Source organism: Pezoporus wallicus, unplaced genomic scaffold, assembly GCF_028554395.1.
Source record: "Pezoporus wallicus isolate ANWC-B61680 ecotype Strahan unplaced genomic scaffold, APGP_CSIRO_Pwel_v1 contig_8341, whole genome shotgun sequence".
NCBI classification, from domain to species: Eukaryota; Metazoa; Chordata; class Aves; order Psittaciformes; family Psittacidae; genus Pezoporus; species Pezoporus wallicus.
Window position 1 is genome coordinate 1,720,193 of NW_026638083.1, and position 26,695 is coordinate 1,746,887.

Consider the following 26,695-nt stretch of genomic DNA (forward strand, 5'->3'; position numbering starts at 1 on the left):
ACTGCAAAAACCAGGCAGGGTGCTCCACTGCTGCATCCATTATAAGGGCAATATGCAAGCGCCCTGCTTGATCCTGATGAACAGGAAATGATCCCAGCTGCCGGCTGCCAGCACAGCAAGCTGACAGCAGGAGTCCTTTGCACTAAACAGAGCCCTTCATAAACACAGCCAACGATTCCATCCCAGGCTGCAGCATGGGGGCTTGAGCCTGGCTGTCTCTCTGTGCTTGTCCGGGATCTGTGCTGGACCCCTGAGCTCTGCTCATCCTCCCCGTTTTGTGCCCACTCCTCTGCACGGGGACAAGACCCACATCACCATGTCCCAGCCCGGGCTCAGCTCTGAGCTCCCTCCTGCAGGTTTTGGATGCATTTCAGTGGCTGGTCCTGTATGTGTGGTCCCCATCCCTCAAATCCCTGTCCCCAGGCACCCTTTGGCAGAGCGTGTTTGCATCCCCAAGCTGGCAGCACCGTAGCAGCCTCCTGAGGGGAACAGGCTGAGTTTTGGAAGCCTGAAGGCTCCTCCCACGGCTGCTGGTGAGATGCCAGCACTGCTGAAAGTCTCAGTGCCCTATATAGGTGCTGATATGCAGACGAAGCACCTAAGCTAAGGATTCCTGCACTCAAAACACAGATTTGGGCTTTTGCTCTATTTTAGATCGCTCATTTCCATCAGGTCCCATCAGGCCATGGGGATTAGCCCCTTCCTCCTCCCCTGGTGAAGGCTTTTCTGTTGCTCTAAGAGCAGGATGCTGCCACCAGGCACTGGGTGATGTGGGGCTGTGGCACAGGGGGGTCTTGCAGCCCTATCTCCAAGCTCATGCTTCCTCTGCAAGGCTCAGGACCGCAGGGACTCATTGAGCTCATTAGGAAAGGCAGGGAGATGCCTTAGAGCAGCCTCAGCATCTGCAGGGCCTTCCTGCCCAGGAGCCCTGTGCCCAGCCTTGGCAGCACCTACTCCTCTGGGAGAGCCCAAACTTGCTGGAAGGCAATGGCAGGCAGCGTCGGGAGCTGCCGGGCACTGGGCTGTGCGTGTGCTGCAGCGGGAAGTGCTGGGGTTTGGCACCGTGCCTTGTTTGTTTCTAAACTTTATATCCGTTGTGATGTAGATTTTGCAGAGGAATGCCAAGGAAAACCGCCTCTGTGATTCACATCACCTTGATGTGCTGCCTGCTGGGGAGGAGGCAGCCGCGCTCGCCTGCCTGCACGCTGCCTGCCTGCGCGGCATCTCCGGTGCCACTGGTGGGAGGGTTTGTTCGTGTGGCTCCTCTTCAGCTTCAGTGTGTGCTGGAGCAGTCGGGGGCTTTTATGGGCTTCCTCCAGACTGGGGCCGCTTGGAGCTGGAGCCCCATCCCTGGGGTCATCCCTGCTCCGTGCAGGGAGATGGGCAGCCTCGTGTATGCAAGCAGGACGCGTGCATCTTCGTCTCCCTTTCCCCTTCCTCTTGCTCGTTCCTCCTCTCCCCCTCTTTGCTTTCTTTTTTCATCTCCTCCCATCTGTCCTTCTCACATCAGGCTATTTTGGGGGGATGAGTTTCTCACTGTCAATATGGTAGGAACCGTGGTGCGTCTCCTGTCTTAGAGGATGAATGCTGCTTTGGGTACCCTTCCCAAGCAATTACATTGCTCAGTTCTTTTTAACCCCCTGCCTTGCCCCTCTCTTGGAGGTGTTTCGAGACTGGAGGCTAAAGGGTACTGAATTTGAGGGCTCTATCCTCTGGGATGCAGGAGAGAGCCATCAGAACTAGTGCCCATTAGCCCCGGGTCTCAAAATGCCTCTGAGACTTGCAAGTGGTCCTTAAGCAGCCTGAAGCCAAGTGTGGTGTTGGGCAGGTCATTACTTGTGCCTCTGTAACTCCCAGGGGCTTTTAGTGAAGGGTTATTTCTTTTCTTGTCTTGGAAATGATGGCTGTAAATTGAATGGGAACTGCAGGACCAGATGTGAATTTTTAATACCTTTCATTTGCCAAAATACCTCCCAGAAAAGGCAGGAGAGAGCAGTGAGGGCGCGGAGCTGGCAGGGAGTTCACTGGGAGGGAGCAGATCTCTGTGAGCTCAGCTTGAGCTGCTGCTGTGCTTTGCTGCTCCCTTCTCCATCTGAGCATCTTGGAGCACTTGAAAGGCCCAGAGAAGCTGTGGCTGCCCCATTCCTGGCAGTGTTCAAGGCCAGGTTGGACACAGGAGCTTGGAGCAAGCTGCTCCAGTGGAAGGGGTCCCTGCCCGTGTCAGGGGTTGGAGCTGGATGAGCTTTAAGGACCCTTCCAACCCAAACCAGTCTGTGAACCACAGGGACGGTATTTAACCTCAAATTATCTACCTGAGGCAGATGGGATAAATGCCACTCAGATCCCACAGCACCCTGGTACATCTGGGGTGCCAGTCAGGAGCTCAGTGTCTTGGTTTAATGGTTAGAGGTCCAGGTGCAGCACTTCTCTCCCAGACCATGGACTCTGGACAGGAGCTAAGGTCGGGCTCAGTGCCTGTGGTGTCTTTATCTCCCATGGGAGGAATGAGATGAGTTGAGGTTCATCTGCACAGGGATGCTCAGGGAAGCAGATCTGGATGAAATAAGAAAGTGAATTTTAAGTAGATTATCTCAAAGATATTAAAAGCCAGCGTAACCTCTGTGGCTCGGTTAAATAGCTTTAATTCTGTGTATTGTAAATCTGCTCTTTCCTTCCAAGGGAGACTGTGCACAAAAGGGTTCGTGCCGTTGTGCTAATCCTCTCTAGCAGGAAAGCTGGAGTAACTGCCAGGTAAGTGACACTGCAGACAAGTGCACAAAGGCTGGGGTGGAGCTGATGAGGAGCACTGAAGGGAGGATGCTTGTGCAGCCCCTCTGGAGCTGGGGTTGGCAGTGCTGCTCAGGCTTGCACTTCTACAAAGTTTTTGTTGCCAGGAAAGCAGCTGTTTTTAGGTGAGATTTGGGGTGATTTTTAGCTTTCTTCTGTCTCATTTTCTCAGCAATCAGAGTGTTTATGAGAATTTGGGTGCCTGGTGGGGAGAAGGAGAGGCTTCAGTGCAGCATCTCAGGGTTGCTTCTTCCCCCTCCGATCAGTTCATTCATTCGGAAGCCAAGAGCACCTTTTTATCACATGTACTTCAACCATAGCACAGAGTGGCCAAAGCCGCTGTTGGTGAGGTTTATGGTCTGCCCACCACTTTGAAGTCCCTTTTACTCATGGTGCCTTTTTGTGAGTGTGTGATTAAATGTGCCGTTGCTGGTTGGTTTTCAGGAGCGTTCTTCCACCTTGGGGAGCTGCAGCCAAAATAAGCCCTTGTTTGTGCAGTGCTCCTGGCTGCCAGCTGGCAGTGTATTAGCAGAGAATCAAATAATTTGCTGTTTCTTTCCCATAAACACCTCTGCAAGGCACTAAAAGCTCCTGTGCGGAATGAAACACGAGTGGAGGGGCTTGCGCGGCCCCTGCTGCTAATGTGGGATAATCCAATTTGGCAGGAGGGAGGCTGGGCTGGCGAGCTCCTTCCCTGGGCTGCGCTTGCCTCTGGTTTGCAGCTGGGGGAAGCCTGGGTTCTTTGTCATCAATAAATGCCAGGGCTGCTCTGAGGGTGATGGACCCACCCGGGGCTTCCTGTCAGCGGGATGTTGGCACAGAGACCACGGGGGTATGACCTGCCTTACTGCTCCGTGATGGGTGCACAAGCAAGGTAACAACCAGCAGGGCAGGGGGGGAAGTGATTGGAGGACTCAACCTCCTTCAGAAAAGCTAGGTTTTATTAATAAACCTAGTTTGAGCTTTTTTCCCATACATTAAGGCCAGGTTGGATGGGGCTTGGAGCAACCTGCTCTAGTGAAAGGTGTCCCTACCCATGGCATAGGGTTGAACTAGCTGATACCATGATTCTGTGAAGATGGGAGGTCAATGGCTTTCTTTTTGCAAGTGGATTATTTGTGGGCAAGGCTGGGTGAGCAGCACCAGGGGTGCTGGGCTGCTTGAAGGAGCACTTTGGCTCCTTGGTGGCAGAGAAGCCTCTTGGGCTGCATTGGAGCCTCTTGTCTGGACAGAAGCACCTCCTCGTCCCTCACCAGCTCCCTCCCTCAAGGCCCCAGCATCTCTCCCAAATTGAGCATCATCTCCCACAGGTCTCCTGGGTCTGATGCTAGGGGGAACCTGCTGATGGTGTCCCCTGGGATGGCGGCTCCACAGGCACAGCCTGTGCTCTCTGCAGGCGTTTCAGCTCCGGGGCGATGAGCTCCTCCCTGCAGCTTTCTCAGATAATAAAAGAAGAGTAGTTGCAAAGTAAATCATGTCACGGGGAGGCTGGTGTGTGTGCCTGGCAGCTGAGGGATGAATTAGCTTTCCTTTGGACTCGTGGTTTAATTGAAATGTGAATTTATTGCCTTTATTTAGCTTGAGCTATGCTGGAGTGCTGTGGACTCGTAAAGCACAAAGGAAAATAAAAGAGAAAGCCTTCCTGTGCTGCAGCTGACCCCTGTGCTTTGATTGTATGTCTCATTTACCCTGACTCAAGTTAAATAAGGACAGGAGAGAGCACGGCGCTGCTGGGCGCTGGGAGGCAGGGATGGGCTCAGGACTCGGGCAGTCCCAGCTGACACCAGCAGTGATGGGGACCATGGTCATCGATGGGGATGGATTGTCTTGAAGAGAACATCATTTGTGCAAACAGATGTTTTTCCTTCGCAGCTGCAATTGCTTTGTTCCATAGCACTGTGCTGCTGTGTGTCTGTGTGCCTGTGGGATGTACAGTACACGAGCACAGCCCCTTCCCCTCCCACTGCTCTTGTACATCTCTCTGTTCTTCTTCCTCCCCCTGCTGTGACCCCCCGTGTTACCCTCATCATTCCTTTCTATTCTCTTATTTCGTTATCCCTTCTCTGGTGCTCACCTGTGTCTGTAGAACCAGCTCTGTGAAGGTGTGCGTAGGAGACACACAATGTTAGGTTCCTAAAAACACCCCAGCCAGCATCTTTCCAGATCTGATTTCTCTGTACAAAGTGTGACACTGATTTGAGACAGAGCAGCGATGCAGAGTGTGAGGCCCATTAAAAGAAACACAGAGAGGAAAAAAGGCATAAAAAGTGTTTTTATCCACGGAGCTGAGGCCGTAAAGAGGCAAAGCATCACTGGGACCTCAGTGGGGACACATCCCAGGCACGGATCGACCCCTGGCCGAGCACTCGGGCGGTCGCTTGTCCCTTCGGCGCTGGCATTCCCTGTGTTCCTGCCTGGCAGCTGTACGTTCCCTCACCTCCTGTGATGCTCTCGCTCCGTAGGCCTCACGCCGAGGACTTCAGCGTGGATTCCTCCTTCTCACAGTAAGTGCACCGCACGCGTTGCCCTGCACCGGGGTTGTGGGGAGGGGATGAGGGCTGCTGTGGCACCGCCGGCACTCTTCCATCAGGGAAAAGCCACCTGTGTTCTCCAGAGAGTGAAAACCTCTTCCAGCCTGGGGTGTTCGTGTGGTGCATGCGTGCATGGTGTCCGGTGAGCCAGGTGTTGGTAGATGAGACATTCCAGGCCAGGCTGGACGTGGTTCGGAGCAGCCTGGTGCAGTTGAAGGTGTCCCCATCAGGGTTGGACTAGATGACCTTTGAGGTCCCTTCCAACCCAGACAATTCTGTGATTCTACTGTGGGCAGTATCTGCTGCCAAGACTGGTGGTCGGCCTTCACTTTAAATTGGTCATAGATTGTTCTGCTTTTCAGGGAGCTGATGAGCATGAGATTCCTCCTTCACTGGTCTTGGCACCAAGGAGCTGTGCATGGCACCAGCAAACCCTTCTGAAAGAGCAATGGTTCCCACCCTGGGGAGGGCTGTGCGCTCAGACACGCAGGTTTCTTGGGGAAGAAGTGATATCCTTGGCAGCAAATTGGTGATTACCCATTAACGATGAGCTCCGTGCACAGACCCTAATTAAACAATCGACATTCATCAGTAGAAGCAATCATAGGAGCAGACTCGTGAGTTTCAATCTCCAATGTTGCAAAACAGCTAAACCAAACAAAGCAGTGTGTTTAAACCATTGCTGCTTCTCTTCCTGGGTTGGAATCTTCTTTACTGAAGCCCTGAGCCAGGGCTCCCAGCCTGGGATGGAGCCACGTGTCCTGCTTCATCCCAGAGCCAAACCTGTGTTTTTGGGAGCGCAGGGGGCCGCTGGGCCATTGCTGTGCTGCTGGCCCTGCTGTGCATCTCCACCACTTGCTCTTAGCTATTGAGGGCATTTGCATGGAGAGATGTTCAGCCCGTGGTACCTCCAGTGCTTTGTTTGGTGCCTGAAAATGAGCTCTGTACCCGCTGCATGCGGTTGGAGAGGTATTATTGCTGCCTCCAGGGAATAAGGAATTGATAAAAATCCCATTTCCAGTGCAATATCCTCCCTAATAAGATAGGAAAAAGAAGTCCAGCGGCAGATTTCTTTTCTATCAGTACAGATTCATGAAGCCTTTCCTGCAGTCTGTGTCTGGGTCCCAGCTCAGCAGAGCCCTTGTGTGAAGCCAAGCGTGGTCTTGGGCAGAGGTTTTCCAGAAGTGGCTGCTTGGAGCTTGCTTTTCATCCCCAAAACATCAAACTGCAGTGTTAGTGCTGGAGCCAGGATGACATTACCTGCATCCCACTGTGTTTAATTTGCTGCAGAGTGGTTATCGCTCCTTTCTTCGGGCAAGAATCACTCCATAATAAAGCAGGAAAGGCTTTTTTCCCTCCATGTATTCCCACAGTAAAAGAAACAAGTTTCTGAGCGGGCCCTGGGGCAACACGTGCCACAGCAGCCTGGTTCCCAGTGCAGGGTATCCATCGGTGTGGGTCTCAAGTTGCTAAACGTTTGTGCCTCAGCATGTGCTCTGCCCAGAGCCCGAGCAGCCCAGCAAACTCATCCCTGCCTCTGTGTGGGCTGTGGCTTGAGTGTTCCATCAGTCTGGATGGGTCACCAGGGCAGCCTGACCAGGAGGTTGGATCCTGCAGGGCTGCAGTGGTGCCCGTGAGAGGCCGATGTGGAACCTGCTGAGCACCCTGTGGCTCGATGCTTCCACGATGTATGGGGATTATCAGAGCCCCTGTTGTGGCTGGTCCCGCACGGTGCACCGGGGGGATGCAGGGACAGTGGGGATGCGCAGGACATGTCCCGCTGGAGCTGTGCAGCCCTGTGCAGTTCTGAAGCCCTTTCTTGCACGCTCACCAGCGCCGAGCCGGTAGAGCCTTGCTGAAACCCACAACCCTCCTCCTTTGAGTAATTGTTCAATTACCGCTTATTGAGCGTGGGGGCAGCCTGTTCCCTGTTTTCACTTTGGCAGGCACCTGGGCTTGCTGTACGCTCACAGCCGTACAGCTGTTCCCACTTCCCATCTCCAAACAGGCACCGGGAGCAGCTCATCGCACCGGTGAGCTGGGAGCTCCGGTGGGAAGAGCTGTAGCTGCCCCCCATCCTCTGCGTAGGTTGAGGATGGTAATCGCATAGATTCCGGAGGTGGTGTTCAGTACACAAAGCTCGCTCGGTGTCATCCCTCTTGCTTGTTGCCATTAGAAAAGGTAGAAAACTGCCATTAAGAAAAGGTGGAAAAAAGCAAAGAGCATCTCTGAAGGAGGTCAGGAGGGTTGGCAGCTGCTGGAGATCTGCATGGGTAGCTTGTGTGCTTGTCACCAGCAGGTGTCTGAGCCTCAAGCTGCGTCTGGTACCCACAGCCCATCCCTGATGAACCCCCCAGGCCACCTCTTTAATCCCAGACTTGGGCACAGCCACATTCCTTATGTATGTGATCCGTGTGGTTTTGCATGGAGCATGCAGAGCTGTCCTCTGGGCTGAGCTGGAGCGGTGGGATGAAGCGGGATCTCACTTGAGGCTGCGCTGCCTTGGCAGGGGTGGGTGATGGCACCCACCAGATTGCAGAGATTTCTGGGGTTATTTTTGGTTTCTTGGGGTGGTTTTTTTGGTGTTTTTCCCCCCCAAAAAAATATCTCAGCAGTTTTTTTTTACATCTCACTACATGGTGAAGTTTCTTGAGAAATTTCCTGGGACAAGAACAGCATTTCCCACCCAGCCAGAGTGTGAGAACAAGGACTGGAGCTGCAGAGAGCTGCCAAGATTTTTCTTGTCTTGTGCTCATCCTGGTCCTGCATCCTGCACTTTTCTGAGCAAACTATTCTGTCCTTTTTTTGGATCTCATCATCTTACAACAAATTGCCCCTAATCCTAGATTTAAAAAGTACAATAAATAACAGAGGAAAGATGAAATTGCTCGGGCGTTATGAAGCGCATAATAGCGGTAATTACACTTCCAAGCAGAGGGCTTGTAACTAGACTTGTACTGTGATGATTATCTGCATGGCCTGGGGGGGGGGGGGTCAGCCAACGTGAAGCAGGGGGAGTGGGGTGATAACTGCTGCCTTCCTGCAGAGCCTGCTGCTGCCTGTGCCCCTTGGTGCTGCCTGGGCTGGGCTGACTCCACACTGCCCGGGTGTCAGGAGGGATGCTCAGCCACTGGGAGGGATGCTCTGCTCTCAGAAGGGATGCTCTGCTCTCAGAAAGGATGCTCTGCTCTCAGAAGGGATGCTCTGCTCTCAGGAGGGATGCTCAGCCCTGGCAGCAGGGAGGGGACAACTTGAATGGACCAGCTTGTCTGAGCTGCTCTGAAGGCAGAGCCTGTCGGGGTGTGTGCTTTAGGGTGATAACACAGTCGGAGTTTAGCTTGGTTTTGATTTTCTTTTGAAGTTAGTTTCTTGACAACGAAATTAAAGGGTATGTTTTAGATGATATCATCTCCTTCCCTCAGCTGGAAATAGAGCAGCTTTGATACTTTTGGGTGGTTGCTGCTGCCTGGTAAAAGCCATCACTCATTCAGCTCTGGGGTGTTGGCTTAACCTGGTGCCTGCAGAGCGGGTGCACCAGGTTAAGCCAACCATGCTGTGCCTTTGCTCTGCGCTCCCTCCTCCTGTACACAGAAGCCCTCTGGGATGGTCACCCACAGCAGGGCAGTGGTGGGGCCATGGCTGTGGACACCCATTCAGGTCCAGGGGCTCAGCCCACTTAGCAGCAATGGCAGGTTGTCTGCACAGGAACATGTTCTTCCTACTTTCCCTTGTTCCTTCATCTCTTTGCACTGATAAACACCCCCTTCCCCCTCCCCATGACCTGCTTCAGTTGCCTTCCAAATGTTTCTTCTTCCTGCAGCCATTAAGATGGATGAATACGTGGGCTGCTTTGTCATAAAAAGTTAGATCTCTTCTAATCATTCAGTTCTTTTATCCATCAGTGTTTATATTCATAGTCTCGAGGTGGGCTGCGGCGCTCCAGATCAGCAAACCATCTGTCTGGCGACAGAGATTTATATCGCTGTTTGTTCCTTTGATACGGAGGCGAATGTCTGGGAGAGGAAGCATGCTCCCTCAAGTCTCCCTCTCCTCAATGCATTTAATCCTCAGGGACTCTGATGAATGGGGTGCCCAGAGCTCATGACGGAGCTGACGGCCAGTTCTCAGCATTTCTGGACATTTTTAATAAGGAGAAGGAGCAATGAGCTTGTGTGTGCAGTGCTGGGAGAAGCTGGGGCAGCTGATTTATGCCCTGGCTCAGATAAATCATTTACCAAACCCGGCTTTGGAAATTACTAGTTTTACTGTGTGTTAAAGCTGTGCTTATGACGCTCTGCAATTATGGCTGCTTGCTCCTCAGGCATCGTGCTGGCTGAGCCAGCGCTCATAAATCCTCCTGCTTCACTCCTCAGTGCCTGTGGTTCCTGTGGCAGGGCCTGTGGTTGCTCACCTCCTCCCTGCTCCCTTCTTGTGCCAGCAAGACTGGCTGGTGAGCGGGCGCTGGGTTCCATGCAAAGACCCCTTGTGCTGTCTGGTCCTCGCGAGCATCAGGGCTCCAGGGGAGATGCAGGCTCAGCTCCCGTTTGTGGGGCTGCCAGGGATGTTTGGGGTGAGGCGTGTTCTTGGGGAAGCCCCACAGCTGCTGCTGCTGCCACAGGTGCATTTGTGTGAAGCATTTTCTTCACTGGATGCTGTGCAATGTCCTGCTGGGGGTTTGCTGAGGGCTGCCAGCTTTACCTGGGCATCCTTCCCCTTGGCATCGTGACCAGCACAGATGCCAAATGTCTTAAGAGAGGTTGGTGAGTGCCCCATTGGTTATTGTCACCTGTGGTACGGAGCTGCTCGGTGGGTGACATCCTGCCAAGGGTCCCAGGCAGGGCACAGGTCTGTGGAGGACATGCAGTGTTTGCTTCCCTGGTAAGGCTCCTGCTTTCTTTCCTCTCCAGCACTGTTGATGGAGACAAGGTAGAGCCCCTGGGCTCTGCCCGCAGCAGCTCCAGAGCCAGAGATGGGTCTGCATCACCCCCCCCTTAGGCTGTACCTGCTCCAGGCTGTGCTGCCCCAGCAGCATTAGGCAGATGCTGAAGTCCAGGCTCTTCAGATCAAGTCTGACTTTACCACCAGATAAGGGACTCCACAAGAAGCTCTGAGGAGCTCTCAAGCATGTGCCGTGCTTTTCACACCCCAGTCGGTGTCCCCACGAGCTGTCAGCTTGGCTGTGACATGCCAGCGGGCACCGGTGGGTACCAGGACCTGGGTCCCTGGAGCGATGAGGGTGTCCTAAAACCCCTTCCCAGTCTGCAGCTCCTCATGCATACACAGTAAATACCTGCTTATCCCTCTGCTGTCAGAGCGAGTAGCAGCTGCTTCCCAACACATCCCCATCCGGTGGCGTGTGCCAGGCAGCACGCTTGGCTGGAGCCAGCACCGTGTGTGCAGGGGGCTTGCACAGGAGAAATGAAAGGGGGTGCTAGGTTTAATGACTGTCACTGTGAATTTGCTCACACTGGTCTGTGCCTTGGCTTGGTAATAGGCCTGATTAATGAGATCTTGATGACCTCTTCCAAGCAGTTGAAAACATAGTAATAATAGTAGCACTTACTTAAGAGAGTTGTTGAATACAGTGAAATAGGGGAAATAGTGGCTAATTTATATTGCACTTAACTCCATTATCAGCTGTAACAGTAATGAGCAGACTTTGTCTTGCTCAGAGTCTGAAGCTGAGACATGAGGAAACATTCCCTTTCTGCCTGCACTTAGCAGACAGGAGTGTAATTTATAACCCTGACTAGGATGAACAAGTGAGTTTGCCTAGGGCGTTTGTAAAGTAATAGGAGAGGAGGTGGCAGGTGAGCTGAGCAGGACCAGGTTGGCCTGCACACCATTAATCTGGGTATGCTTGATCCCAGACCCTGCTGTGATCCGTTGGGAGGAACCCACAGACTTGGTGAGGCCTTCCCCATCCGTGAGCATCCACCCGGCATGTGGGGACCAGCACGAGGGAAGCGGATGGGTGTCAGTGATGGAGACTGGAGCAGCTGAGGATGAAGAAGGTCACAGTGGTGGATGAGCCATGTCCAGCTTCGCCTGTGGCTCCTCTCTGCTGGTTTCTGTCCAGTGCCCCAGTGTCTGGTTCTCACCGTGGTGCCTTGTCCCTGTGCCACAAGTCACCAGCAGCTCCCAATGCCAAGTGACGTTTGGAGTTGGTTGTCAGCTCCTGGGTTTTTCTGGAATGGCCAAATGTGGTTTCTTAGCAACAAAGAGTGGGGGTTTTTTTTCTCCTTTTAGATCAGATTTGTTGTTTAACAGCTTCAGTGCTGAACGCTGCTCCCACCTGGGCAGAGCCAGGGCATGGGTGTACCAGGGACATCGCCCTCACTGGTTCCTGGTCTGGTGCAGCCACAGGGGCTTGGAGCAGGTTGAACATTGCTGGGGAGACTGCTCCACTTTTCTGAGAGGCTTTGAATGCCGTAAAGCACGTGGGAAGGGAGAAGTCTGCAAGTCTGATGTCAGCTGGTTGCATGTGAATGAAAGCCAAGCCCTCAACCCAAAGAAGACCTGGCCCCATGAATCACATCTGCATCCCTAGTAGTCATTGATGCACCACGTCTTGGTGTTCATGGCTGGTGGTGGCAGTGATTTGGTACTGTGGAGCCTGGGATCTGCTGTGGGCTTCTCTGGGGGTAGGGGTCACTCAGCTGGGATGGGGAGATGGGGCTCCTGGGGGGCGCCGGGTCCAACCTGCCCACCCCACTGACATCCTGCTCTGGTGCTTTCCCCACAGGGTGCAGGTCGAGTTCTATGTGAATGAAAACACCTTCAAGGAGCGGCTGAAGCTCTTCTTCATCAAAAACCAGCGATCCAGTGAGTGCTCCGTGTGTGCAGTGAGCCTCTGCCGGGAGAAACCAAACCCTGCCCCAGCTGGGAGAGCCAGGCTCTGTCCCTGCGGGATGAGAAGCCATTGCCATCTGCTGGTGGCTGTTAACCCGGGTGTCCTGAGCGCCTGTTGGCCTCTCTGTTGGGTGTTGGCCAACTTGGTTTGGGGGGATGCGGTTGCCCAGGGATGCTGATTGCCACCTTTGTGCACTGGAGCCAACCACAGCGTGGAATCCAGCTGGGACAACTTGCCAGGAGCAGGATGGGTGTTGAGAGCTGCCTGGGAGGGGGTCAGGGAGCACGCATCCCCATCGTGATGCCAATGACGTCCTGGCACCCGCAGGGAGGTCAGTGGCTATGGGGCAGCCGAGGCAGGCTGTGAGTTACCCACTCGCTGCAGATTAGCCTCCGCTTGACTAATGGTGTTGTTATTGCCTTCCTCCGAGCTGTCATTAGCTGTCTGGAGGGAGTCTGCTCCTCAGTTTATAAATTCACATTCTCCTTTCCGCCCTGCATCCCGCCGCCTTCGTAGAGAGCTGGAGCGCAGCGCAACGGGGTGCCCACGGGGAAGTTTTTAATGAAAATGTGATGAATTTCTCACTTGTAATTTGAGTAACAACCCGATGAACCGGCTGCAGATGGATTGTGGATAAAGCAGCAGCTTTTGCTCGCCATCCCTCACGCAAGCCGGGAGCAGAGTGGGGCCCTGGCCCTGCTGTCTGATGCTTTTTAATGGATGCTTGCTAATGAGGGGGATACAGTCCAGCAACTCCTCATTTGTGTCTCACATCTATTGGGGTCAGCAAGGAGCTGACTCATGGTTATTTATGGCTGTGTTGGTCTCCTGTCTGACACTGGGTATGATGCAAAGCACGAGCAAGGTTTGTGTGCTACCCTGGGCTCAGTGGGGTCCTGTGGTGCGTGGGGCTGTGCTGTGGGGTGCCTGGGTTGTGCTGCCTGGCCCATGCTGTGCTCTGCCTGCCGCAGGTCTGAGGATCCGGCTCTTCAACTTCTCCCTGAAGCTGCTCACCTGCCTCCTGTACATCGTCCGTGTCCTGCTCGACAACCCGGAGGAGGGCATAGGCTGGTGAGTGCCAGTGATGCCACTGGGCTCCCCAGTGCATGCAGCGATGAGAGTGGATGCGGTGCTTACAGCAGGTGTGAAGATGCACAAGCGGGGGCTTTCCTCACTCTGTTTCAATTGGTACTTTAGCAAACTTGCTGGTCTGGAGGCTTTGCTCCCTGCTCAAATGTGGGTGTCTGCTGGCCCTGCACAGCAAAGAGCTGGGGGGAAAATTCAGGGTGATGTTCGTTTCCGATGCTGTTTGGTTCTGATGCTCAGGGCTGCACCGTGGCCTTCAGACACAGGCAATGGCTCATGACTTCAGTGCATCGCCATGGAAGTGTTTTCTGAATGCTGATGCCCTTGAAGACACTTCTGCTAAATCCCATTTAAGTGTTTGGGAAAGGAATACGTTGTGCCATTTAAATCCCTGAGGTGACAAATGATTACATACAGCAGCTTTGCTCTGGGTTTCGGCGTAAGCCTATTTTTAATGTGTCCTTGCTTTGTTTAGCCCACATACAAAGTGGGGTTTTTCTAAGAGCGAGGAGAATTAGCAAGTTAACCTTCTCTTTGCAATGGTTGCAGAGCTACCAAGTACATCCTCGTGCTCCAAACGTGGCTTCAAATCTGTGAGGTTTAAGCATGACAGAGATGCACATCCCTGAACAGTTGAGCACAGATGTTGTTTGGGAAAGTTCCCTTTCTTAAGGGTGCATGGCAAAATAGGGGCTGGCCAGAGGGAATGCTACAGCCTCTGCTGTAGGGACCAGTGTGTGTTTGAATCCATGGGAGTGTTCTTTGGGGTCTCTCCCTGCATCAGGACACAGCAGCCAGGGCACCCCATGAGCCTTGGGGATTCAACACCAGCACGCTTGCTCCTTCCTCCCCTTCACTGACTGCTTTCCCTTCCTTTGCCTTTCTCTTATAGCTGGGAATGTGAAAAACAGAATTACACCGCGTTCAACCAGTCCACGAAGATAAACTGGTGAGTGGAGAGCTGTGCCGGTGCTGGGGTCCGGCTCTGCCAGGGTGCGGGAACGCAGTGATGGATGTGGCTGCTGCTGGCAGCTGCCCGGGGCCATTTCTTGGTCTCAGGGCTGCTCGAGGCATGCACAGCAGCATCCCAGGATTGAAGCAATTGACAGTGCTTGTGACTGTACCCCTGGGAATGATTTATTCCCTGTGCAGCCATTAACGCTGCACTTACGCATTAACACAAAATGTTCCTTACTGCTTGAACAAACCGCAGTAAGGAACAAACAACCAGTGCCAGTCCTTTGCTGGATCCTGCTTCGATGACAGCCTCATATTAGTGTTTGGTGGGGGGTGAAAGCGTTGCTGTTTGGGCTACGGATTAGATCTGGGTTGATTTTTCCATGCAGGTCACACATCTTCTGGGTGGACAGGAAAACGCCGCTGTGGGCTGTGCAGGTGAGCGCCCACCCCTCGGGCACGGCTGTGTGGGAGCCAGCAGGTCTCTGTGCATCCTGTGCTGAAACAAGGGGCAATGGGTTGTGGTCAGTGAGCACAAAATGAGCTGGGGCTTCTGCTGGGAGAACAACGTGGCCCTGGGTGAAAGTCACCGGGATGGATAGGAGAGAAAACGCTGTAGGAAGATGAAACCATGGTGCTGGCTCAGTTCCTCCCCACCTGGACGCAGCTGTACCCATAATGGGCTGTTTCCAGGCTGTGCACTGCCTGGGGAATGGCTTGTGAGAGGGTTGAGCACCCGTCAGCTCCTGCTCGGGGCTGCCTGGAGCTCACACATCCAACCTGAGCAAACAGGTCCTCATCTGCGATACCCAGGGGCTCCTCATCACACAGGGCAGGGCGGGCTCAGGGAGCTCTGATGACTGATGCTGCATCACAGGAGCCCTCAGCAGCCTTTGGTGTCTGTCTCTGCAGGTCAGCATAGCTTTAATCAGCTTTCTGGAGACCATGCTGCTCATCTATCTCAGCTACAAGGTACGTGCCCTGCGGGGGCAGTGGGCAGTGATGCACTGCCTGGGTCAGATCCCCCTGTGTGAATTCATTTCGCCTCCTTTGAGCTGTCTGGAGCCTGAGGCATCCCGAGAGGACGTTAGTGTCAGTGATGGCTCAGCCGGCTGTGGCTGTTTTCCTCCCTCATTCCCCCCCAGGCTGCTGGATAAGTGTTGTGCAGAGCAGAGCGGGGGGGATCTCTTTCCTTTAAATTCAGCCCCGTTTACCAAAGCTCGCTGTTTTTATGGGGGACAGATTGAAGCATGTTGAGCTTCCTAAGGCTGAGGACCTGGAGCTGAGCCTGGCAGCACGACTCCTGCTTGTGCTGAGGTCTGCTGCCGCCGGAGGTAGCCGGCACTGCTCCAAGCCAGACAGGGAGAGGCACAAGCTGACTCCTTTGGACCAAAGCCCCTTAAAATGGCCAAGAAAAGTGACCTTAACAAATGGCATCTTCTCACATTCAACTGGGACGGTTGGCAGCAGAGACTCAGACCCTGCATCACCAGTGATCTGTATCACCCTCATTCTCTGTCCTGCGTGCAGCGTTGTATTATGCACTGCACTGCATGCAGCATCCCCAGCTTCGGGAGCAGCAGTGATGGACAGAGGGATGTCGTGGCTGCAGAAAGGACTGAGCAGTTTGGGGAGGTTTTATTGCCTGTGTACCTGCTGCCAGCACTGCATCCCCCTCCTGCAGGCAAACTGGAGCATCTTTGTGGCTCCTCTGGCATCCTTCCCCCATCTAGCAGGGTCTGTAGCAGAGTGGGAGCTTTTTAATTGTCCTTTGGCAGATCGTTAAGCTTCCTTAATCATTATTTGCTTCTAATTCCTCAGGGGAACATCTGGGAACAGATTTTCCGCATTTCATTCATCCTGGAGATGATCAACACGGTGCCATTTATTATCACGGTGAGTGTTTCCCGGTGACATTTGAAAGCAGCTTTAAGTTGAGTTTAACAAGTGCTGTAGTTTTGGTGGGGAAATAAAGAAAAATGGGGGTGTGGCCAAGGAGTATTTAAAGCTGGCAGGATATTTTCTCTTCAATATAATGACTTTCTCTGGAGTGTTACCCCAAAAACCATCTTCCCTTTTCAGCTGCTCTGCTGCAGTCGGGCTGCTTTCAATGGCAGCCTCTGGAAAGGCCAGTGCTGAGTTTTGGAGATGGATCCTTTCAACAGGGCTCAAATTGGCTGTTTATAGGGGTTGTTTTTGTAAAAACATGGGTTTTTTTCTGTGATTAACCCTTGCTTTTGTAGATATTCTGGCCTCCTTTGCGAAATTTGTTTATTCCCGTGTTTCTGAACTGCTGGCTTGCCAAATACGCCCTGGAGAACATGATTGTGAGTGACCGGATGCATCCCACCCCTTTCACCTGCCCTGGGCTTGGTGGGAGGTGAGGCTTTGCCAGCTGGTGATGCTGTGCAGTGACCCGCTGGGAAACGGGAGCCCTTTGGTGTCAGAGCCACACTGATTCTGTTGGTTGCGCACTGAGAGGCATGGCCTCTGGCTGTCGCCAGGACACGGTATTACATCAGGACGAGATGTTCCAGCCGTTCCCAGGGGCCCATTTGGGTTGTTCCTCCTGGCAGCAGAGCCCAGAGCTGCTCGTAGAAGTGCACATCCCTTTTCAAAGGCCAGAGTCTGGCCTGTTCTTCATCTGGGTGGGCAGTGCTGATGGCAGTGAGGCAGCGGTCGGTACCTGGAGGGGTACTTTCCCCTCAGCCTCTCTGAGCTGGTGAGAGCCCTCTCCTCTCTTTGCAGAACGACCTACACCGAGCCATACAAAGGACCCAGTCTGCGATGTTTAACCAAGTGCTCATTCTGATCTGCACCCTCCTGTGTCTTGTTTTCACGGGGTAAGCGTTGCTCTTCCTTTCACTAAACCACCCTTTTTCACCCAGGGAAACCAGCTTCGCGTGTCCTAGGGGGGACTGATGGAGCCAGGCTCTTACAGGGCTTACAGGAGAGGGAGGTGGGGTGAGGTCTTCTTGTCTGGGGTGGGGTGGCCTTGCCAGGACATAAAGTGGTGATGTGGGAAGTCGGAGGAGGTTCTGCTTTTAGTCTTCTAGCCTGATTTTTCAGTCCGAGAGGTTTGTGAGCACTGGGGAAAGCACAACAGGCTGCCCAGAGAAGCTGTGGCTGCCCCATCCCTGGCATTAAGGCCAGGTTGGACGGGGCTTGGAGCAACCTGCTCTAGTGGAAGGTGTATTGTAGAAACTGATCATGATCATCTTCCCTAATTATATGGTTTGAACAGAAACCTGTTAATGGCGTTGGAGGGTGTTGGAGGGAGACGGGTGCTGCATGCAGAGCAGGGCTGTGAGTGCTGCAGGGTTAAGGGAAGGGCCAGCAGTTTCCTGCGGGAACAGGCTCAGACATGTGTGATGTCTCTTTCACCAGGACCCATTGCACTCCTTGGTCCTGACCACGCTCTTCTCCCCACCACGATACCACTTGAGATACCTATTACACAAAGAGCTCATTTGTGTAATAGGCCACTGGGGCTCCTGCTAATTAACTGGCCCTTTTACCCTGCGCATTGCCAGCGACAAGGGCAGCTCTTTATAGAGGAGTCAGTTCTCACTGCTGGGTACTTAGCTTTAAATTAGGCTTTTTGAAGCTTCCTCTGGCTCCCTTGGTCTGGATTTGAACCATCTAATACCACTGAGCTGCTGAATGGTCAGGAAATGAAGCTTTTAGGCTCATGAGTCTTTGGCAATAAAGACAATCTTCTCTTGTGAGTGACTAATGCAGCCGCAGAGCTCGTCAGTGCTCCCTGCCCATGGCACCTCCAGCCTGCTATGGCCGTGGTTGTGTGTCTTGGTGGATGTGACAGGGCTACAATTTGGGTACGGGATGACTTAGATCATGCTTGCGTTTAGCAAGATCACTTAGAAACTGCTGGTAGCGAGGTGGCTCTGTGATACAGCTTTCCAAGAGCAGTGCCATAGGAATAGGATCTGCCTCCTGCCTGCTGGAGCACATCCCTCATATGGGAGCCCTTCCCATGGGATGAGTCTCTCCAGAGCCTTACTGGGAAAGCTGCCTCCTTCCATGATTTGGGGTTTTTTGCAATGCAATGGCAGCTCCCGGGTGATGTTCAACATGTTTTCCATGGCACAGACTTGCTGTGACCCATCAGCCATGTCCTAGACTTCCCAGTGTCGCTCTGGTGAGCAGCCACATCAAAATAAATCCTTCATCTGTAAGCGTCAGTAGTGGAATCACTTCTGCTGGTGACATAAATCCACTGCTGATGCTGACAGCTGTTACAGACAGATTTCCTCCATGGACATGGGTTTAAGTTGCGTTCTAGGGTCCCCTACTGACTTCAACAGGCGCTACAGGCGCTGCCTGTCTGCTGGGCAGGGCAGCACTCGCTGTGATGTGCCCTTTCTCCCTTCAGGACCTGTGGCATCCAGCATTTAGAAAGAGCAGGTGAGAAGCTCTCCCTCTTCAAGTCCTTCTATTTCTGCATCGTCACCTTTTCCACTGTGGGCTACGGAGACGTGACACCAAAGATCTGGCCTTCCCAGCTCCTCGTCGTCATCATGATCTGCGTCGCCCTCGTCGTGCTGCCGCTCCAGGTTAGCCCTGCCCGAGGATGGAGAGGGATGCAGAGCCTGCGCCCGGGCAGCCCTGCCGATGGGGACAGCAGCTCTCTGCCTTCGCTTGCAGTTCGAGGAGCTCGTCTACCTGTGGATGGAGCGGCAGAAGTCGGGAGGCAATTACAGCCGTCACCGCGCCCAGACGGAGAAGCACGTCGTCCTCTGTGTCAGCTCCCTCAAGATCGATCTCCTCATGGACTTCCTCAATGAGTTTTATGCCCACCCACGTCTGCAGGTGAGGACCAGGCGTGGCGGTGGGTGCTCTGCCCAGCTGCAGTGGATGTGGCAGCGTGTGCTCTACTGGCCAAGGAGAGGTGACAAGTGGTACCCTAGGGCCGCCTCGCTTTGCTGTCTTCATGGTAGGGCTCTCTCTGCCTGTTCCCCCCTGTGTTCTGGCCAGGCCTCTTGCAGCTCTGTGTAAGCACATGGAGTGGGACCACAGGGACTTTTCTAAATGTAAAAGACGTATTTGCTGAATGAACAGCCTCAGACGGAAACAGAACATGTAATTGCTAAACCTCTGGGGGATTTAGCCAGCTTTTACTGGAGTATCCCCATATAATGAGTGATCTTCTTGCAAATGGGTGTGCTTTTCCTGCTTCCCAGGATGAAAGGATCACAGATGTGTCAAAGATTTGCATTTCATTCACATACATTTCATTACCAGCACTCAGCCTTGACTCCAGCTTGACGTTCAAGCTGTAAACCCCTGCTCCTTGCAGTCACTTTGCTGTGAGCACGCAGCTCTCTGCTAGTTCCATAGTCAGATGTGCCTGCATTGGCTTTATTACGCAGAACAGGGTGAAGATGATGCTGATGTGTTTCCCAAGACAATTGTAGGACCCTGGAGCAGGGGGTGTCACACACCAGGGCAAATACCAGAAGCCCCAGAGCAGCAAAGCCCCATGTGCAGGACCTCCGTCCTGCCGACCCACGGGAGCCTCTCTCTTTCAGGACTACTACGTGGTGATACTTTGCCCAACAGAGATGGACATCCAGGTGCGGCGGGTCCTGCAGATCCCCCTGTGGTCACAGCGAGTGATCTACCTCCAGGGCTCTGCGCTGAAGGACCAGGACCTCATGAGAGCCAAGTAAGCTGAGGGACACGCTGCACAGCCACGGCGAGGCCGGCTCTGCCGTGCAGACCTTGGAGCCACAGAGAGGGTCCCCAGTAATGTCAGCCCAGATGCATGGTGATGGGCGTCCCTGCATGCCTTCGTTGGGGTCTCAGAGGGGGTTGGCAGTGCCCTGGCTGGTACGGGCAGATGCAATTGGCCGTTGCAGTTCATGGAATCGCTGCTCTCTGTTTGCAGGATGGACAATGGAGAAGCCTGTTTCATCCTCAGCAGCCGGAACGAGGTGGACCGCACGGCGGCGGTGAGCCAGGCCTAGGGGTGGCATGGTCAGAGATCGTTCATTCCTCAGCCATAAGGGACCGGGGTGATGGCTGCATCTCGCCTCTGCCCAGCACAGGAGGGCATCAGGAGGCAGCTGGAGTGAGAGCGTGGGCTTGAGAGCTGAGCCCCTGCGGGTTCATCTTCCTTCTGCTGTCCCAGTTTCCCATCGGTGCTGGGTTTTGGGGAGCAGGAGGAGCAGCTCTCCCCCATTGGGGTGCTGGAGGACCCTTTGCCATAGGTCTCCATGGTGGCCGGGTGCTTTGCATTTCATCCTTGGTTGGAAGCATTGGGGGAAATAAGCCATCAGACAAGCAGCTTTTGCTCTTTTCCTCGGTAGGATCACCAGACCATCCTGAGGGCCTGGGCTGTGAAGGATTTTGCTCCGAACTGTCCCCTCTATGTTCAGATTCTAAAGCCTGAAAACAAGTTCCACGTCAAGTTTGCAGGTGAGTTGAAGGGGCTGTGCGGGAAGAGAATTAGCTCAGGACGGGCTTCTGTCTGCTGCAAGGGGCTGTCAGCCCTGTTATGATGCGCACTAAAGCCTGCAGCAACGTGTGAACCCCACACATTGCAGCAGCGTGGCCTCAGTGGGCTGGTGTCACCCTTTCCTGTGGTGTCTGCCTGTCCCTGTTTTCCTGCCTGCATCAACCCCATTCATGGTGTTGCTCAGGGGCTGTCGATCGGCTGAAAGCCCCCCCCCAGGAGCAGCAGGAGGAGGGAGCACCCATCCCCAAGCACCACCCCAGCACTGTCAGCGAGGAACCCCTCCGTCCCCCTCCCTGCTGCGGCAGTGACAGCCCCCTCTGCCTTTCAGATCACGTCGTCTGTGAAGAGGAGTGCAAATACGCCATGCTGGCGCTGAACTGCGTCTGCCCCGCCACCTCCACCCTCATCACCCTCCTGGTGCACACCTCCCGCGGCCAGTGAGTGCTGCCTGCCCCTGCCTGCCCTGCCTGCCCATGCTCTGGGCCCAGGGGAGAGGGTGAGGGTCTGCCATGGGTCTAGAGGAACCCAGCAGGGACCCTGCTCCAGGTCGGGAGCAGAAGCCCGTATTGCAGGGAGAGCGCAGCAGTGCAGGTGGGCTGCCAGCAGCAGCTTTCCAGGGACTGGGAACTGAGGTGTTGTCTTTATACCGGCATGGTACCTGCTGGTGGGAGGGTTAATTCGCAGCTCGTGCAAACGCAGGTCCTGCAGGCTGTTTGGCAGGTCCGTACACGGCAGGGTTGTGGGTCCTGAGCTCCTTGGCCAGTCACAAGTGTCTGCGTTTTGGGTGAAGTGCCACCAAAGGAGTTATGAAACCTCATTGCCAGACGGCTCCTTCCCTGTGCTCGGAGCTGTTTGCCAACAAGGGCTCTGAACCCTGCCTCTGCACCCCCCGGGAGCCCTCATTGAATAAAAAGGCACTTAAAATCAGCAATGAAAATGAGCTGCAAGCACCACAGCTCACGGTGGCACGTCCCTGCGATCGCACTGCTGCTGGGCTAAATACGCTTCAGTGCTCATTAGCACTCCCGCTGTCGGGGATGGATGGTGTAATGGGGCCTGTGCCAGCGCCAGCGGGTCCCATCCTGGCACCATCGGGGGGTCCATCCCTGCACGCTGCTGCTGCTGTCATTGCAGGGAGGGCCAGGAGTCCCCGGAGCAGTGGCAGCGGATGTACGGGCGCTGCTCGGGCAATGAGGTCTACCACATCCGGATGGGCGACAGCAAGTTCTTCATGGAGTACGAAGGGAAGAGTTTCACCTACGCCGCCTTCCACGCGCACAAGAAGTGAGAGCTAGGGGTGGATGCGGAGTATCTGGCACTCTGCATCTCTGGGGGTCAGGGCTGGGGCTGGAGGGTGCTGTGAGGTCTCTTGTGCAGCATTCTCTAGCTGTGAATGCCCCCGTTGTGCTCCCGGAGCAGGTACGGGGTCTGCCTGATCGGCGTCCGGAGGGAGGAGAACAAGAGCATCCTGCTGAACCCCGGCCCGCGGCACATCATGGCAGCGTCCGACACCTGCTTCTACATCAACATCACCAAGGAGGAGAACTCTGCCTTCATCTTCAAGCAGGAGGAGAAGCAGAAGAAGAAGGGCTTTGCTGGGAGAGGTACCTATGACGGTCCATCCCGCCTGCCTGTGCACAGCATCATCGCCAGCATGGGTGAGTTGGTGGGGCAGGGGGGTAGTGAGGGTCCCCAGAATGGGGCAGGAGCCTGCACACTCCATCTCCTTCCACAGTCACCTCCCCTCTAAAATACACCCTGCTCCTTGCTCCCTGGCTGCTCTCAGCAAGCTCAGATATCGTTATTAAAGATTGATGCCCATGCTTATTAACAGCATTTGCATAAACCCCCCAAGCCCTGGCTGGAAGAATGAACGCCGATGGCCACATCCTAAATCACGTCCGTGATTCACAGCCCGACGAGGAGCGCAGTTCGCTCTGCAGCGAGTGGTGCATTTCCTCCCATAAAAAACGCCATGAGTCACTACTTCCAGCTTGTATCTGGGCAGAGCGGGTTTTGGGGAGGCTGAGCTGCACCAGCAGATTATATTTCAGGCAAATAAGTGATGCGTTTGTACTCATGAGCAGCAATTTGCATTGATCATCTCCAGCAAGGCGCAGGGCGCTTTGCTCAGCAGCGTTTGCCAGTGTTCTCCTTACACGGGTCATTTGCAGAGGGACCTTTGAGAGGGAGGGAAATCGCATGGGTGCCTGGAGGGCTCAGTGTGCGCTAAAGCTCCATAAATAGGTTTGAGTTTTGGAAGGAGGACAGGCTGGGGAGGCCTCCCCTGCCCTGGGTGAAGAGGTAGAGCTCATCAGCAGGGATGCAGGAAGTGGAGGAGGGTGTTGTGCTGTGTTGGAGGCTGCCTGCCTGCCTCTCCTAGGAAGCTTGAGGATGATGGGGGCAAAGGGGTGTCCATGGGGAGGGCAGCTTCCCAGCAAGGACAGACACGGTGGCATCAGCTTGTTCCTAACGTGGCTGGTGTCTCCCAGAGCCTGCAAAGCGGGGTGAGGCTGGGTGGTTGTTCTCCCTGAGCTACAGCTGAATAATGAACTGCTATAAAGCCAGGTTTTGCAATAGGTGGGCAAGTAGTGCAGCCAGCCTAATGAAGGTGGCCACGGTGGGGAGACAGAGAAGGTGATAGTCTCCAGGGCCAGCAGCCTGCACCCACTACAGGAGTTGTGCCCCAGGGAGATGCTCCACACAGCAGTGCCCAAGCAGAGCTCACTGGTGGGTGCTTTGCTTGCACTCCCTGTGCCCACGGATGGTTTAGCTTCCTCTGGGCTGCATTTACCAGGCAGGGCTGAAGGGCACGATGCTTTGCTGACTCAGCGCTCTTCACCGCCTTATAGCGCGTTTGCTGTGCCTCCCTCCCCGCCGTGTCCAGGTACAGTGGCCATGGACCTGCAGAACACCGAGTGCCGCCCCGCTAACAGCAGCAAGCTGGCGCTGCCGGCGGAGAACGGCTCCGGCAACCGGCGGCCCAGCATCGCGCCCGTCCTCGAGCTGGCCGACACCTCCTCCCTGCTGCCCTGCGACCTGCTCAGCGACCAGTCGGAGGATGAGATGACGCAGTCGGACGAGGAGGGCTCGGCGGTCGTGGAGTGAGTCACCCGGTTGAGCTCTTCCTCGCTCCATCCCTGCAAGGGTGCTGAGGCACTGGCACAGGGTGCCCAGAGCAGCTGTGGCTGCCCCATCCCTGGCAGTGCTCAAGGCCAGGTTGGACACAGGGCTTGGAGCAAGCTGCTCCAGTGGAAGGGGTCCCTGCCCGTGGCAGGGGTTGGAGCTGAAGGAGCTTTAAGGTCCCTTCCAACCCAAACCATTCTAAGACTCTATTATTCATTCAGAGAGATGGGGACCATTGTAAATGATGGGTGTTTGATAGTGCTTATGGGGTGCTGGGGCTCATTCCCTCTCAGCTTTTGCATGAGCACATGTACATGTGCAACATAGGCAATCACTGCTTTTGGGGTGCTTTGGAAACGCCTCCTCTGGGTACCAGTGAAGTTGCACCAAGGCAGACACTGCTGGGGATGGGCAGGTTGTTCCATCAGTCCTCTCGCCTCCCCTCACTCACTGACATGAAAGGGATTCTGTTCTCCATGGCATATAAATAAAACCTCACAAAATAAACATTTCAAGCTGTTAGTTTATGGCAGCCAGATAAGCACTCGCTTTACCGGTTACCTGTTGGATGCTGTCACAGCCGTGTGGGGAGTTTGCTGCAAACTCTCACAAATGGGCTTTTAATTCAGGTCCGCTTTTAGCTGTTCTTTAAAGGAAAATTTCGGCTTCTGGTTCCATTAGAAATGCAAATGGTGATTTTTTTAAACGAGCTCTAAAATGGGCCATGAGGTGGTTTTGTTTCTTTATGTGGCTCAGCATTACCCTCCTCTCCTGGAGCTCACTGCTCTGCCTCCCTTAAAGGATGCTTAATGGTGCTTAATCTGCTGCCGTCTCCCCTCTGCTGGGAGCACTGCTTACTTACAATCTCGTAACCCTTTGTATGGCAAAAATCATTCCTAAATACGTGCGTTTTGGGAGACCTCCAGCTGCTGCGGGGGGGGGGGAGTTGTGGAGCATCAACCAGTGCTGAATCCTGGGCTGCTGTTCCTAAACGTTATTGCCAGCACCTGAGCGTTGTGCCTATGGAAAGCTCCCCCCATGTCCTCACGCTGCTGGTTTTGGTCTCTGCTGCAGGTACGTGAAAGGCTACCCCCCGAACTCCCCCTACATCGGGAGCTCCCCGACTCTGTGCCACCTTTTACCGGAGAAGGCCCCATTCTGCTGCCTGAGGCTGGACAAGGTACAACGGGGCTGCAGCCCCCCGGGACGGGACAAACGGCTCCGTGCGTGGTGGGTGGGTGAGAGCCTCACGCTGAGCCCCTGCGCTGCCTTCCACCGCACAGGGCTGCAAGCACAACAGCTTTGAAGATGCCAAAGCCTACGGGTTTAAGAACAAACTGATTATCGTTTCGGCAGAGACGGCTGGGAACGGGCTCTATAACTTCATTGTCCCCCTTCGTGCGTACTATCGGTCCCGCAAAGAGCTGAACCCAATTGTGTTGCTGCTGGACAACAAGCAAGTACTTTTCCGTGGATGTTTTCCATCGCACTGAGCCCTCCCCTGTGACTTCACGAGCATCTCACACTGTGGGGATGGATGCGTGGGGGAATGGCAGTGCCACTGTTGGGCATCGTGGCTTATGTTGGCCCTGGGAACTCCTGTGTGGGTTTTTGTGTCTATCTTTACCCCATGGACTTGATGAAGCACCTTGCTCTCTGTTGCTCTTCCTCCAGGCCTGAGCACCACTTTCTGGAAGCCATCTGTTGTTTCCCCATGGTTTACTACATGGAGGGCACGATCGACAAGTAAGCGTTTCCACTTACGTCCCTTGTAGCTTATGGCACTGCCTAAATGTGTTGAGTTTACCCCAAGCCAGACTTTCGGGTCATCCCATGAGAAGCCCCAGGGCTGCTACCGTAGAGCTGAGCCCACCCTTGGCTTCGTGGGCTGTCGAACCCCCTTGGTAGATGGGAGCAAGCGCAGAGGCGGCGGTTGGGAGCAGCCCGGGCTTGCTGTAGCGCTGCACGTCGCAGCGTGCTGCTTCCCTGTGTCGTTTCCAAGGGCTGACCCTGCGCTCTTCTCTTTGGGAACTGCCCAGCCTGGACAGCTTGCTGCAGTGCGGCATCATCTACGCCGACAACCTGGTTGTTGTGGACAAGGAGAGCACGATGAGCGCCGAGGAGGACTACATGGCAGATGCGAAGACCATTGTCAATGTCCAGACCATGTTCAGGTGAGGGGTGAGCACTGCCCTGGCTCCTGCATGGCCACTGAGCTGTGCTGCAGGCAAGGCTGGGAAGGCTGCTGGTGGCCAGGGTGGTGGCTACGGGCAGTGGGACTCACCTGTGGTTGGACTTGCTCTGGGAAACAGCATCTCATCAGCTCTTTCTGACCTCAGACAGGTACAGGGATGGTTTTGGTCTTCCGCAGGCTTTAAATACATGGAACGCTCTCGCTTCTGAGTAAGCTGCAGGAAAACAGGTCTCTTTCCATTGCAGGCTCTTCCCCAGCCTCAGCATTATCACGGAGCTGACCCACCCCTCCAACATGAGGTTCATGCAGTTCAGAGCGAAGGACAGTTACTCTCTTGCCCTTTCCAAGCTAGAGAAGGTAAGAGAAAGTCTTCCCCTGCACATGGGGCCTGGGAAGTCAGTGCTGGGAGTGACTCAAAGTGTTCCTCAAAGTCCTGTACTCTTCTGCATGCTGCAGCTACCATAGGCAGTGGGCATCTACCTGAGATAACCTGCAGAGAATGAGTGAGCAGTTGATCTTTGGGCTCATTGCCTCCTTCTATTTGTGTGTTTATTCAGTGGTGGGGGTTTGTACTACTGCTGTGCTGGGCCTCTGCATCAGGTTTACTGCTGTGACTGCAGTAAGGGGAGGCAGCGAAGTCACTTTGCTGAGACAGATCTTCCAACAAGGGAGAAAACACCCCT

General features: G+C 54.3%; 1 protein-coding gene across 13 annotated transcripts in view; it reads left to right on the forward strand.

The window, feature by feature from the left end:
- The window catches only part of KCNT1 (potassium sodium-activated channel subfamily T member 1), a 115,581-nt gene that overhangs the window by 40,130 nt on the left and 48,756 nt on the right, over positions 1-26,695 (forward strand). For 7 of the 13 annotated variants that reach the window (XM_057409099.1, XM_057409101.1, XM_057409094.1 and 4 more), the window contains 22 exons: positions 12,064-12,143; positions 13,143-13,242; positions 14,150-14,206; positions 14,604-14,652; positions 15,127-15,186; positions 16,036-16,110; positions 16,458-16,541; positions 16,963-17,057; positions 18,608-18,788; positions 18,880-19,044; positions 19,764-19,900; positions 20,123-20,186; positions 20,544-20,652; positions 21,021-21,129; positions 21,827-21,976; positions 22,112-22,350; positions 23,580-23,796; positions 24,893-24,998; positions 25,102-25,274; positions 25,493-25,564; positions 25,858-25,992; positions 26,258-26,369. In XM_057409099.1, the coding sequence (XP_057265082.1) occupies positions 12,064-12,143; positions 13,143-13,242; positions 14,150-14,206; positions 14,604-14,652; positions 15,127-15,186; positions 16,036-16,110; positions 16,458-16,541; positions 16,963-17,057; positions 18,608-18,788; positions 18,880-19,044; positions 19,764-19,900; positions 20,123-20,186; positions 20,544-20,652; positions 21,021-21,129; positions 21,827-21,976; positions 22,112-22,350; positions 23,580-23,796; positions 24,893-24,998; positions 25,102-25,274; positions 25,493-25,564; positions 25,858-25,992; positions 26,258-26,369 (2,569 nt within the window). Of the gene's footprint in view, positions 1-5,127; positions 5,292-12,063; positions 12,144-13,142; positions 13,243-14,149; positions 14,207-14,603; positions 14,653-15,126; positions 15,187-16,035; positions 16,111-16,457; positions 16,542-16,962; positions 17,058-18,607; positions 18,789-18,879; positions 19,045-19,763; positions 19,901-20,122; positions 20,187-20,543; positions 20,653-21,020; positions 21,130-21,826; positions 21,977-22,111; positions 22,351-23,579; positions 23,797-24,892; positions 24,999-25,101; positions 25,275-25,492; positions 25,565-25,820; positions 25,993-26,257; positions 26,370-26,695 lie in introns of all 13 variants that reach the window. The other 6 variants (XM_057409097.1, XM_057409106.1, XM_057409105.1 and 3 more) reach the window with 4 other exon arrangements.